The following is a 14,410-nucleotide window of genomic DNA, read 5'->3' on the forward strand; positions in this document are numbered from 1 at the left end:
CTGCCTGTTCCGGTCTACTTGTCGGGGTACCTTCCGGAAAGTCTTTTCGAGAATCCCATTACGACCGACCAGTAAGGATGCCTGTGCCGAGACTGGTGTGCACAAGGGGCAGGAGCCTGCCGGACCCCTTGCAGCTCTGACGTCAGCCAGGACTGATTCTGAGCCCAGCCGTTCCTGCACTCCTCCCGGGGCTTTTAAAGAGCTCTCTGCAGTGCCCTGTGGGGCCTTGGAGATCGGCCCGGAGGCCTCAGGAGCTGTCGTGGATGCTGGGGACGCTGCCCAGGCAAAGCGGGAGGGATCCCAGGCCCGGCCCTGTGTCGGCTGAGCTCGGCTTTTAATGTACCAGCCAGACTCTCCCCTGCTAGGAATTCATCTGAAAGAGGGTGCTGTTGGCGGAAACTCTTTGCAAATCACAGCTTTAACCTTAATTCAATCAAATACAAAACTGAATTTACATCTCTGTCCCCCCCGCCAAAAAAAAAAAAAAAAAAAAAAAAAAAAGACCAGCCCTCACTCTCCTCCGTCGGTTTGCCGCCCCCAGATGGACGGTCCCGGAGACGGCCAGACCCCGACAGGTGCACGGACACCCAGCACCTTCACTCGAAGCCCACCTCTGGGAGGAACACGGGGCAGTTTTCCTCCCAATGGAGGCTCTGCGCGTGGGGCACCCCCCCCCCCGCCGCCTCCCATCAGGACGACCCTCCTCTCAGAGGCAAGTAACTCAAAGCCATCCCAGGCCTTAACAACCTGCACGCAGGACGAGCTGTGACCCGGGCAATGGCTAAATATTAGCAAGGACGCTTCATACCTGCCAAAGCAAGGCACGCAGGAACACGCTCCGCTTAGGGACTCCAGCCAGACAGACACCTGAGTTTTGAGGACACGGCGGACGAGAAAAGCGTGCTTAGGACTTGCAGGAGAGAAGGGAACCCATGGAGACAGCAGGGAGAGGGACGCTGTTTCCTTGGAGGCCCTCGGCTGTCTGCAGAGTGGCCCATCCAAACCCCAATAAAAGGGAAGTGACAAGACTCCTGCCCGCCCCCCCCGCTCAGGAGCCTTTTTTTTATTATGCAGACACACGCATCAGAGTCTGGTGACGTCCAGCTGTGGGAACAGCAGTAGGCAGTAAACCAGGAGCCAGAGGAAGAGAATAAAATACATCATATCCGGCTGCTGGACAAACTGGGTCAGAGAGTCGCTCTGTGAGGTCCGGCTCTCCTGGAACACGGCTTCGCCAGAGTCGTTGGCCTTCCTGCAGAAGGGAAGACACAGGCAAGGCAGTCACAAGCGGGTCCCCGGGGGGATGGGCCTCCCCTGCCTCCCCAGCCTGCAACCTCACTGCCCAACCGGAGAGTGGAGGGCGTCCCAGTGGGCCAGTCAAGTGGCCCCGAGGGGCGCGTGCAGAGACCCAAGAGGTGGCGCTTTCACGGGGCCTCCGTTCACATGCACGACCCTAAGGGGGTAAAGCGGTCGGCCCCATTGCGAAGGCGGGCATGTTAAGACTCAGGGGGCTCGGGGGCTTGCTCGGGGCCACACAACTACCACTCCCCCATCCGGGACACCTTCCTTTATGCCACAGTGCCCTTAACGCAAAGCTGGGGGCTGATGGCACTGCGCCATTAGTGTGTGACTGAGGGGATGTCTTTTGTAATCTAAAGGAATAAATAGAGTTCCCGGATTATAGATCATTTAAAAACAGGCTTCAGAAACAAAGGCACGCCCTCCCCCCTTCTCCCCCCGCCGCCCCCGCCCCCACCAAGTTTTTGATTTTGGCTTTGGAACAGAACCTCGAAAATAATCACTGGTCAGACTTGTCTTCCCTCTTTTCATTTACAGAAGGTGGGGTGAAAGTGACATTTTGCTTTTCCCTGGCGGCTAAAGCCCAGTTCTCCCTAAGGCAAGGGCTGGGGCCATCATCCGGTTGGAAAGGGGTTGGGGGGTCTCTGCTTATAGAAGCCTAGAGCGTAAGCTTCTTAGGGTGGTCATTTGGGGCGTGCGGTGGAGACTATGAGCCGTGGAAACCAGCTCCTCCCGGCACGATCTCCTGATACAGAAAAGCGAGGCCAACAGTCGGTTAAACGTTTGCCTTTTGGCCTCGAAACGGATTCACTCGTGACAATGGACAACGGACAGAATTTCTCTCTCTTAGAACCGTTTCTAGAAAAAATTTAAACTCCATTTTTTATTACAAAGCTAATAATCAACGCTCCAGAAACACAGAAAGCATGACTGCATTTCTCAACCTTCTGGTTTAAATTTTCGAGGTCCCTATCTCCTAAAAGCGAAACGCACTCCTCTCCTCGGAGTACGTCATGCCTGGCGGGACGTGAGTTAAAATTCCCATCTTACGGCAGGGGAGGGAAACATGTCTTGCCTCTTTTTTAAAAGCCAGACGGGGTTAGCTTCTGAGGATTACACTCGTGGGTGTTGGATTCAGAGAGGCTTTCCATTTCAATAATCTAAGGCCTTCCCCGCCCATTGAAATCCGTGGCAAGTATTTAAAAAAAAGCAAATCAATGAAATTAAGTGATTTGATATCTTTAAGAGGGACAGGAGCATCTCAGAATTGTCAGAGTTTTCGAGATTGCTCGGGTTTCCTAGGTCCTAAGTGGGCGGTTTTATGCCAATTCGGCAATATCGGACAAGGCCAGCTAGTTCTCGAACAGCAAGAAATACTTTCATAGACATCCTGGTATGTTTGCATTCCTTCTTCATATCTGCTCTGATGCCATAAAACTGTAATATCAGCTCAGTGAGCTTCTGAGTATTGTACCTGCAGGGGCGACACAGAAGGAACAGGTGGTCAGGCGCTACACGTGGGGCACACACCCCGCATCACATCACTACTGCCTGGCTCTAGCCCCGCATCTACGCAGCTGCGGGGCTCGTGACCCACACCCGGCGTTACACGGAAGCCCGTTTTCTGAGCCATTCCCTGCCCATCGACGTTCATCCGTTCCCACTTGCCCTCCTATGTATGTTCGGTTTACATTCGCTTGCTCTGCAGCAGGTGGTTTCCTGCATGACCTCCGACTACGACTATCGCCATCAACAAAGCCTAGTCGTAGCCACGCCCCCAAGGGAGGCTGCACAATTAAAACAGGAAAGGAAAAAAAATCTTAAACCCCGCAAAACTCGGACTGAAGCCACCAACCTGGTTAACATTCGGTTTCTTCCGTCATCCTGATCTGCGGCGTTCCTCAACTGAACATAGCTAAAGTGGTCCTACAGTGAAATTTATAAACAAAACCCCCGCAACCCAATTAGTAAAGATGAAATCTCTGAAACAGAAAATAAAACGATTTTAAACATACAAAGCCGAGCATGCCACGCTTTTTCTCAATATCGCAAGCATTTAAGTTCCAAAATCAAACTGCTAACTGATAGTCTACTGGTGTTCTACCCTCTCCCCCAGCCCCTGGCTGGTGCCCCACCGCCCACAACCCGAATCGGGCTGCGGCCTCCCCGTGCTTTGGGCCCCACACATCCAGGGCTAAGTAGCTGCAAAGGTAGACTGGAACCTCCACCTACACTGCGCCCTGTCTTTGAGGGTGGTCTTTCTGGGGGCGTGTGCGGGGCTGGGTGGCAGGTCTTGGATGCGTTTTTTACAACAAAGAGGACTTCGAGGTTTACAGTCAGCACTTTATTTACATCCCCGAGAACCCCGATTGGACATCCGGTGGGACTGTGCTCAACGACAAGGTGTGAATTTGCTTGTCTTCTATCCAAAAGTACATTTGTTGCACGTCAGTAATTTCAAAGCTCTGGGCCGGGAGGAGGAAGGACGGGAAGGGATTGGTTTAGCAGGGGCCACGCAGAAGAAGAAGAAAATTCCCATACTAACCGATTCCAAAGACCTGTTAGTATGTCGTCGAATGTAAATGCTGGAGTCACTGTGACTAGTCCTGAAAAATAAACACACGTTTTGAATTGGTGCCACCGGGAGCTCTTCGGGTCCCCCTGTATGGCCACCCCCGCCCCAAGTCTTCCACACGTGGGTTTAGGCCAGCTATGACTTCAGGCCCAGCCATGGAAAGGAGCAACTGTATCCAACATGCCCACTTGGGTTGGAGTGTGCTTACAAACAGTAGGATGGATAAGAGAGAGACACATTGTGGCCTTATCCACAAGAAACAAAAAAAAAAGCAACTGAGAATTTTAAATAGAAAGCAGACCACGTATTTTTAAAAGTCATAGGGTTTCAGGGAAGAAACAGAGGGCCTTCTCTGAGCATCCCAAGATCTGGGAATTGCCAAAGGTCCTCTGAACATTCATGTCAGGCATGGGCTGAGACCTGCTATCCAGACTCCCTTTCTAGTGCTTTCTAGGCACAAGGCTGCTCTCTGTCCAGCTCTCGGGGGTCTGTACCTCTTTTTCTTTCATGCACGAGGAGGCCGATTTTCTGACCATATCTTTGAGGCTGATGGGGAACGTATCTCTGATCATCTGCTGAAGTTGGTTCACCCAGGGCGGCGGCCGAAGATGCCCAGCCAGTGGCCTGGGCTGTATCCCGGCTCCTGATCGATTAACTGGCAACCTTAGCCACGTGTTTTATGTCTCGGATCAGTTTCGCTCATCTGTAAAATGGATCATCATCCCCACCCCGACTACTTCACGGGGCTGCGGTATTGGTGGGAAGTACAGTATAGACGCCAGGTCCCGGTGGCCCTGTCTTGCCACTCAACAGGAGAACGAGGTGTTGGGGATCAGAGACAATCACTTCCGTTTCCTCAAGGCGGACCTACCATGTGGCCATCCGGGGGTCCAAGAAAAAGGCATCTGACCCACGAGCTTATTGCCAGGGAATTCATATCGGCAGCCTGGCTATTCCCGCCCACCGGACCCTCACCAACCTCTTCCCCTGCATCGGGCATGTTTCCAGCTAATAGGCATGAAGCACCTACTATGTGCCAGGCACTGGGCCAGCTTAGGTGAGCGAGTATCACGGCACGGACATGACACAAAACGCACCGCAAAGAGAAGAGACCGTCAGGTGCCTGGGCCCCAGCAATGTCCCCTAAGTGTTGACTCAACTCACGGGAGTACCTGGAGACACAGGTAACTCCCACCTGCGGGTCCTATTTTCTAGTAAAAGGCGGGTCCACATCAGGAAGGGCTCCTGCTCTTTCTTCTCCCGCTAGCTTTCGGCGTACCTTCTTGCGGGTGGTTTCTGTGTTCTGGTACCATCCGCTGGAGGCCGATTCAGGTTTGTATCCCGAACTCCCTCCTCCCAGCAAGCATCATCAAGCGCCTACTGTGTGCCAGGCACTGGGCCGGGCGGCTGAGGGCCCGGCTCCTCGGGAGCCCGCCCTCCACAGACTAATAAGAGAGCGATGCATTTATTTATTCACATTCGCCCCCGAGAATGTTTATTAAAGGCCAGCCGCAGGCCCAGTGCGGTGCTAAGCTCTGGACCTCTGCTGGGTGCCCTCCCCAGCCTCCAGGGAGCTGCCTCACCGTCTAGGGTGAGAGCCGATGACAAATACATCCTTACACAAATAATTGGAGACATTCCTGTTTGGGTTCATGCGGTGAAGAAAAAGAGTAGAGACCGTGAGAACCTATAAAGGGGGATTAAAAGTAGCCTGGAGGAATCTAAGAAGGCTGCTTGGAGGAAGTGGTTTCAGGAGCTGAAACCCAGGAGCAAGACAGGGAACAGGCTGGGGACAGAGGGTCCTCAAAGGCAAAAGAGCTCGAGGGGCCATTCAAGGATCTCAACTAAAGCCAAGGTGCTTGGCGGGCTGGGGAGGACGACAGAGGTGACCAAGAACGGACACAGATGACAGCCGGGGGAGACCGGTCAGGAAGGCTCGGGAACAATGGCCCTTTCTGCCCAGAACAATGGGAAGCCCCAGTCAAGGTACAGCCAGGAAAACATGCTGTGTGTGCCTGGCAGGGAGGTGCCCGGGGCTCTGTCCAGTTCGAGAGCTTTGGGCGAGGCACTGACTTCTCCGAACTCACTTTCTCGGTCACGAAAGGGGGGTGGTGGTACCTGCCGGACTGCAGGTGAAACGGCTTGGCACAGGGGAGGGGCGCAGGGGGCCTCACTCGTTCTCTCCACGAGCACACCCCTGCGCCCTCTGCGTGCGTTGGCACGCAGCCTTCCCCGCGGCTGAAATGCGACGTAATAATTACAGCTTTGCCCGAGTGGGCTGGGAAGCCGCCGCCGAGGGGACTGTTGTCTGCTCTACCCAGAAGGACGTGCACGTCGCTCAGACCTTCGCCGGGAAAAGTCAACCGGGCCTCACTCCCACACACACCGACAGAACGTTGCCTTCTGAACATCCGCCCCCTCTGTCTCATCTCCTCTGGGACGGGTTTTGCTTGATGTCTGGCTGCAGCAGGTGTCCCAGATGATCGATCCCCCAGTGTTCCTTCCCCTGCTTCTCCCTGACCCCCTCACATCCGACCTGCACGTCCCGGGGTGGCTGCTGTGTGCCAGCTGGTTGCTCGGGCTCTTTCTCCCACCCGGAACGCCTTCTGTCCCTCTCCCAAGTCCAGATCCCACTATCCTTCTGTACCAAGGTCGAAGGACATCTCAGCCTGCAGGTGCCCCCGACCCTCTCTCCACCTGCCTCTGAGGTCCACAAGGTGAAATCCGCGCATGCCTCTTGGCACCTAAGGTGCTCCCCTCGGTTCCAGCGCAGAAGAGGGGGCGTGCCTTCCCTCCTGCTTGCCTGAGCCCCCGGGGGGCCGGAGCCATGCCTGCATCTTCCCCTAGTGAAGAGGGACAGCCGTCTGGAAATGACCCGTGGCCCCTCCTCGAGCGAGCTGTGCTGGAGAAGATGGTCGCCTGGGCCACCTGCCCATGCGGGCCATCTGCACTTAGAGCCGGGTCCGGGCTGCACGCCAAGACAAGGATGTCTGCCGGACGGTCGTGACCAGGTCTCTGCAGGGAGAGGGACTCCGGGGGTCATGGGCAAAGTGGGAACGCAGGGTTCCGCTGTGCCTTGCCCCTCCTCACCTGGGTCCCCCCACCTATTTTCCTTTCGTCCCCTGTAGCCCAGGAGCAGAAGCAAGGCGGAGGGGAGATGGAAGGCAGGACATCCGCCGACTCTTCCTTCTGGTTCTGTCTGCCCTGGCTTCTCCCCACTTCCTCCCCAAATGCTGATCTCAACAACTTCCCTTTCGCAGCCAGTGTGGCTCCCCCACCGCCGGCAATGAGGGGTCACGGAAAGAATGTGGGTCATGGAGCCTGACGGGTCTGAGTCCAAGACCCCAGCTCTGTCATCTCCGAGGCTGGGAGGTGTCCCCAGACCCCCCTGCGCCCACGGTGATGAAGCATGGTCCCTCCTACCCGCCTAAGGCGCTGCTGTGAGAACTGATGAGGGACCGTATGCGAAATGCTGGAACACATTAGGGCAGGTTCAACAGTGGCCATGGTGGCGATGAGGGACGGCGGGGAGAAACCGGGATCTTCTGACATTTCGGCAGCTAAGTGTTCTCCCTGGGGCCAGTCTGGCTGACCCGGTGCCCTTGGAGTGACCGAGCAGACGGGCGCTCCGAGCTTCCTCTTCCCCCGGAGACGAGTCAACAGGCCTCACTTCCTGGGACCCAAACTCACAGGTGAAGCCACATCATTCACGTCCGGCTTCCATGTGACAGCCATGAAAGGTTTCCCCCCCCCCCCCCCGCCGTGCCTATGGAGCACATTGCTTTGAATTCTGTGAGATGCTTATAAATGGCTAGGCTGGCTCTCTCCCTAGCCCAGCCAGGGGGCATCCGGGGGCCGGGGTGTCCGCAGAGCCTCGAACACCGCGCCGTCTCACACCCCACACCTACCCCGGTTCGGCCATCTTGCCGCCCACTGCCAGTTTCCACCCAAAGGTACTTGGAGAGGGGAGACGGCGGGCTTCGTGTCCGCCGGGCCCTGCCGCGTATGAGCGGGCCTGGTAACGGGGAGGCCGGGCAGGGCCGGGGAGCAGGGTGTAGATAAGGAGGACGGATCCATTTCTGATTCTGGCAAATAAATGACCAACTGGCTGGATGAATTTTTGTACGAACCTGTGTTTCCCTTGCCGTCCGGTCCCGTCCCTGTGTCCCTCCCCCCTCCCCCCCACCCCAAATCAGAAACCAAGAATGACATGAACTCAGGGAGTAACTCTCTAGCTCGGTCTCTGGGGGGAGAAGACAGTGATAAAATACCTGGAAAGGACTTTGTGGTCACCCGTGTCTCCTTCTAGGTCCTCTGAGGATCGGACGGTGCCGGGTGCTATAAATATTGAACTTTCTACGTGGTCCACGTGCTTCCTTTTTTCCTTTTTTTTACTGCTGATTGACTCTTCCGTTACCTTTTCTTCTAAAGAGTTTGCTAAGTTTCCCGAGTTTTCAGATTCCTGGGACTTAAGGACAAAGACAACCGAACACAAGTCAGCATTTGAGGCTGGGTGCTGAGTGCATGACACCCCCTACCCACCCCCCACTCCCCCCCAGCGGCGCTCGGCTCCACCTGAATTCTAGGAAGCTAGGGCGCCCCCTCCCGGGGATTCCTTCCAGCACAGCCCGCCGTGGAAGAGCAGCCCACCCCTGGTTAGCGTGCCAAGGCCACAGACTGTAAAAAACAGCATGGGTTTCGGAGTCACTGAGATCTGGCTGTGTTAGTTACCTTAAGCAACCGGCTTTCTTCCTCTCTCTCCCTCACTTGCCTCATCCGTCAAATGGGTATAATAATTATCGATCTCGTCTCACGATACCGCACCGTGTTTCCCATGAAGGATGGGCCATACAGTTGGGCGATGCTTGGGCCCTTCACACAACCATCACCCACTTAAAGAGAGGAGCCGATCCTGGAAGCCAGTGGGCCAACAGGCGCAAAGGCGACCCCTGCGCTGGGAGAGGTGCACACACTGGCAAACAGACAGCTTGTGGGATGACATCTTCCCCGTGCCTTTGCTGGATCATAGTGCGACATCTCTGGCATTTATCTGACAAGGAAGTGGCTTTGACCACCGTCCACACCAGGCACTCCGAAACCCCGCGGCAACGTTCCCGAGTGAAATCGAGAAGTGTGGGGGTGGTCGGAGCCACCTCTCAAGAATCCCTTCGGGGGCCGTAAGACACTGCTCTGCAGGTGTCAGACTATGAGGATGAGAGTGGCCTGTCCCGTGCACCCCGGGAGAACAACACTCCGTGCAGGAATTAAATCTGCTCCCAGCAGTGTGAATGCCCATCCCCCCTCCGTCATCCATGGGCCAATGCTACCTTCTCTGAAAGGCGAACTGAAAAGACTTTTTTTTAAAGACTAGAAGAAGAAGAAATTTTCCATTTTCTCGTCTCATCGGGAGGTTTTTTTTCCTTTTTTAAAAAAAATTTTTTTTAATGTTTAGTTATTTTTGAGAGAGAGAGAGAGAAGCGTGAGTGGAGTGGGGGCAGAGAGGGAGACACAGAATCCGAAGCAGGGTCCAGCCTCTGAGCTGTCAGCAGAGCCCGATGTGGGGCTCGAATCCACAAACTGGGAGATCATGACCTGAGCCGAAGTCGGACGCTTGACCGACTGAGCCACCCAGGCGCCCCGTTTTTTGTTTTTGTTTTTGTTTTTTCTTTTTTATTTATTTTTTTATTTTTTTTTTAAAGTTTTTTTTTTTTTTAATTTTTTTTCCAACGTTTATTTATTTTTGGGACAGAGAGAGACAGAGCATGAACGGGGGAGGGTCAAAGAGAGAGGGAGACACAGAATCGGAAACAGGCTCCAGGCTCTGAGCCATCAGCCCAGAGCCTGACGCGGGGCTCGAACTCACAGACCGTGAGATCGTGACCTGGCTGAAGTCGGACGCTTAACCGACTGCGCCACCCAGGCGCCCCTGTTTTTTCCTTTTTAAAAGAAGGGCCAGGTATCAGAGAAATGCTTCTGTGTTGTCTTGTCTGCCAGACAGACCTCACCTGTCATCCCGGGCGGCCAGCCCTCCTTGCACTCACTTGGGTGCACTCCTTGGTCTCACTTGGGACAAGTGGGGGCCTGCTCACCGGATGGGGGGCAGCCAGAGGAGGCAGCTCAGAGCCCAGAGAGGCAGACGGTGGCAAACCGTAGCCAGGAACGGAAGCTCTCCCCAGGGCTCACGCTTAGTTCAGCGTAAGGTGGATTGAAATCTACATCTCGCGGTATCATTCCCAGCCCAGGACCCCTTCAGCCCCACCCCAAATCACCTGTCCGCATGCTGGGCACACACACCTTGCACGACCTGCTCTTGGCAAATGACCTTCCTCTTTGCAAAGCAGGAGAGAATGAAGCGGCCTGTGTGCAGGCCGCATTCAGTGGGTCCGGGGAGAGGAACTGAGCTGCTAATAAGCCATTTGAAATAGCACGGAGGGGCAGAGATGCCACTTAGGCTTATCTCCCTGCCACCCACTCGGTCCCCTTTCTTTCGTCCTGAAAGATCTGCTGCCCAGAAAATCGCCACAGTTGCTGTCATGGTCCCCCAACCTGGCGACTCTAAGACGTGATGTCACTGAGGGCCATATCCACCCCGCTGAATCTTGGGGTCCCCTGCTGGAAGGGCCTGCTCGGCCGGGCTGGCTTCCAAGAAGACAGCAGGTGGGAGGGGGTGGGGGCCGGGGACTGGGTTCCTCTCCCTGGGGGCAGAAGCGGCAGCTGGCAGGTGGGTCCTGGCACCTGTGGGACCACCCCCCTCTCTTCTCCATCCAAAGGCAGACCCGGCACGGGTGGCCCTGCTACGCTTGCTTCTAGGCTGTTCGTCACTGAGAATTCTGCTCTGCCCAGCGCATCGTCTGGGTTGGGCGAACAAGACCAAGCCACCGCTTCCGGTCCATCTAGACCCTAAATGTCTTTTAAGGCCACTGATACTGTCCCTTTCTCTTGCAGCCCTCCAGGTGCAAGGATTTCTCATTCCTCGGAGCATCTTTCCGCCCCTCACTCAGCCTAGACTCTCCCCTGCCGTTAGCCAGAGCATCACCATTTATCTTGGTGTTTAATTTACCCCGTGTCCACCTTACGCCCCCAAACCAGCCTGCAATCCACCTTTGTTTCCTTTCCACTGCAAGCCCTGCCAGGCTGCTCTTCAGAATCCGAACATTAATACCTCAATGCTCATTCTCTCCTGGGAGGGAAAATCACAACCAGACTAGTGGCAGAGAGCTGTCCCGTGTCACTGGCTATAGATGAGAAGCAAGGGCCTCTGGGGAAGAAGCTGGGAAGGCTCCTAGGAGGAGGTGTCATTAGCATTGGGCTTCGAAGAGGAATGAGTACTTGCCAAGTGTAGCATGGGGGGAGGGGCAGAGCAGAGTGTGGCGTGCCCGAGAGGTAGGGCGGAGGCTGGCTTGGCTGGAGGGGAGGGAAGGGAGCGGACCAAGAGGAGGAGCCGGTCAGGGTCCCCTGCACCCTCTCACTGCCCCCTCCGGTGGCCCCTCGAGCTGCTGGGCCAGCTGAAATGGGAATACCAAATGGCTTGTGCCCAGCCGCTAAAACTCAGACGTGCGTGCCCCCCACTTCTAAGCCCAGGATAATTGTGCCACCAAAAATCAAGGCCGGAGTCAGATATGAGGTCCCACTTGGTTTTCTCAGGCTGCAGGAGGCGGGGGCTAAGGTTTGCTAAGTGCTTTGATCGCCGTTTCCAAGTATTACCGCTACGATGCTGGGCCCTCCAACACAGCCTCTTTCTATATCCTCTTGGCGACCTCGTGGGCAGGGGCAGGGCTCCTGGAGGCCCCCCCCAGGCTCAAAATCTCAGGAGAGCTCCTCTCGGGGGCCAGCCCTGCCCGTGCCCGAGCCTGAGTGAGCGCCTCCTTAAACTGGCCGAACCGCCTGTGATGGACGCGTCCGCTTCCCCGTTTTGTGGAGGCTGAAGCTGTGACAACAGCAGAATCCCTGTGCGGGGCCCAGGGTCCCCGCATCGGCGACCACCTACCTGATGGCTGTCCACAGGGCCGCTCTCTTCGGCCTCCGCTGGCTGGTGGCCTTCTGGAGGGGCTGGGGGTGCGGGCTCTGAGGTTGGTCTGGTGCCCTCTGCACCCCTGTCGGTACTCGGGGCCGGGATGCTGGCCTCAGGGCCCTCCTCGTCCGGCCCCGAGAAGCTACAGCTGTTCCAAGAGCCCTCGGCCTCCTCGGCCTCCTCGGCCTCGGCCCCGGCCCCCAGGTCATGCAGATAGTCCTCCGGCTCCTCCAGATCCAGGTCTCGGTGTTTCAGGTCCTCTGAGCCTTCCGCATAAGCCTCCAGAACCGCAGCCAGGGGCACCTCGTAGTGCGGGTAGTAGAAAAGGTCGTGGGGAATGACGGAGACCTTGGACAGCGGCGGGGAGGGCTTGAAGTCCAGGCCTTCCTGGCTGCGGCTGTGCAGGGTCTCCAGGCTGAGGCTGCCACTCGGAGGGTCGGAGGGCAGCTCGCCGTCCGGCCCCTGCGGCCCCGCGGCCTCCCCCTCGTCCTCGCCCCGACGGCGCCGCGCGGACTTGCGCTTGGGCTTCTCGTACGCCTCTGGCTTTTTTTCCACCGGTGCCTCCTCGGGGGCCAAAGAATAGCCTGGGTCCTCTCGCCCAGGGTCCTTGTGGGGTTCCTGCTTGTCCGGCCTCTCTGGGGACTCGTCCGAGTCTTTGCGCTGGTGCACAGATTTGCTTCTCCTCTTTCCCAATTTCTCAGCGTGATCCTCCGGAACCTCTTCCTCGACAGGTCTTTTCTCACGAGGCGGAGGAACCTCATTGAAGGCCTGGCTGGTTGAGGCAAAATCTATTAGGTCACTGTTGAACTTAGAGGCTTTTAAAGGTGTGCTTTCAAAATAGTCTTCCTCAGCCATAGCTTCTACGGTCAGCAGCTGGACCTTGATCTCCAAGGAATCGGCCATAACCGCGTTGTCCCCGAGGGGTGAAAGGGGACGGCTCTCCTTCCCCCCGCCGGCCTCACCCTCTGGCGCCCCGTTCCAGGAGGGACAACTCTCCGAAGTCTGCGAATGATTGATCTTCCTGTCCACCAAAGACTCGACCCCCGGTGACTCATCAGAGGCCGCTTCCGGAATCTTCGGGGCTTCCTGCTTCGGCTTTTCCTCGGCAATCTCAGCTGCCAGGATGTCCCCATCCTGCTTCAGTGAGTCCTTTGTCCCTCTCGGGCTCCCCTCAAAGCGAAGGTCTTGACTGTAGAAAGGGTCTTTACTGCAGGAAGCCTCCTTGTAGGTGTCAGCCTCAAAGTGCACGGTCTTCTTGATTGGCAGAGAGTTGGACCTCCGGTTATCCTTTCTGGAGGATAAAATGGAAGATTCCGGAGATGGCTCACCGGTGCTGCTGGCCTTCCCCGGGACCTCTTGGAGGGCCTGGTCGATGATCTGGTGCATGAAGTCAGTGGAGCTGTCTGAGAGCGCCTGGCTGGGCATGACACTCAGGTAGCATTCTTTCGCGCTCTCGGACTTGTCACAGACAAAGACTTTGGAGGGCGGCGGGTGGCTGGCTTCGTGGTTAATGGTGTAAGCTCGCTCCCCGTTCTCCGTCAGAAGGAAGACGGTGCTCTCCTGTTCAGAAGGGGTTTCTTTGATGTGGACAAAGGTGGATTCAATAGGGGCTTCTTTATCCGAATCCACGAGATCCTCCTGTGAAGGAACACAGGGCAACATGAAATTAGAGGAGTGTTTGAGTGCAACGTCTATTCCCCGCCCCCCCCCCCCCATAAAACAGAAACCAGTGTGGACAAAGCCATTTCAGAACTAACGCGACAAGTGCTCTAATTAAGAGATGGGGCTGGTTGCTCCTGCTGAAATGTGAAAACACCAGATATGTCAAAAAAAAAATAATAATGTGTTTTTAAAAGCTATGGATGCAAAGAAATCTTAATGAATGGAACTCTAGGGAAGGATGAGCCCTTCCTAAGTGACTGTCAGCTCCTTCAGACTGGTGGGCTCCTGCCCAGTCTGAGCAGGGACAGGAGAGTGGACTGACCCAAGATAAGGAAAGATTAGCCAAATCTTTACTGACTGCATGGGCCAGTGTAAGGGATCAAACACAGAAGGGCCCCAAATGCAAAACCAATTCTCGTCATATACAAATTCTCAACACACGGGGACTTTTGTTAAGTAAGAAACAGCTGAGAGTGAGAGCAGGGCTGGAGAGCACAGAGCAGTCTTGGTGGTATTGTAGTGCTTGGCTCCCAGCGTGCTGGTGGAAATTGGCTGACCCCATCCTCAAATCATTTGAAACCAGAGAGCTGACATTAAATAAACCTGCAGTGTCGCCGTTACTGACTCCTGAGAAGGTCAACACAGTCAGCTCCTCAGTCAGGTCCTTGTTTGGGAACAGGCTACCTTCTCTGGGGGAAAAAGATGGCAGGTCCTCAATCTCTACTCTTTAAAAAAAATTTTTTTTAACATTTATTTATTTTTGAGACAGAGAGAGACAGAGCATGAACGGGGGAGGGGCGGAGAGAGAGGGAGACACAGAATTGGAAGCAGGCTCCAGGCTCTGAGCCATCAGCCCAGAGCCT

General features: G+C 55.6%; 1 protein-coding gene across 1 annotated transcript in view; it reads right to left on the reverse strand.

Annotated features, from left to right (window-relative positions):
• Positions 1-1,029: 1,029 nt before the first annotated feature.
• Positions 1,030-14,410, reverse strand: part of CLMN (calmin) — a 113,230-nt gene continuing 99,849 nt past the window's right edge. Inside the window, 5 exon segments of the mRNA XM_023256004.2 lie at positions 1,030-1,252; positions 3,155-3,225; positions 3,845-3,905; positions 8,146-8,342; positions 11,862-13,523. Coding sequence (XP_023111772.2) covers positions 1,084-1,252; positions 3,155-3,225; positions 3,845-3,905; positions 8,146-8,342; positions 11,862-13,523 — 2,160 coding nt within the window. The 3' untranslated portion in view covers positions 1,030-1,083.

Source organism: Felis catus, chromosome B3, assembly GCF_018350175.1.
Source record: "Felis catus isolate Fca126 chromosome B3, F.catus_Fca126_mat1.0, whole genome shotgun sequence".
Classification (NCBI taxonomy): domain Eukaryota; kingdom Metazoa; phylum Chordata; class Mammalia; order Carnivora; family Felidae; genus Felis; species Felis catus.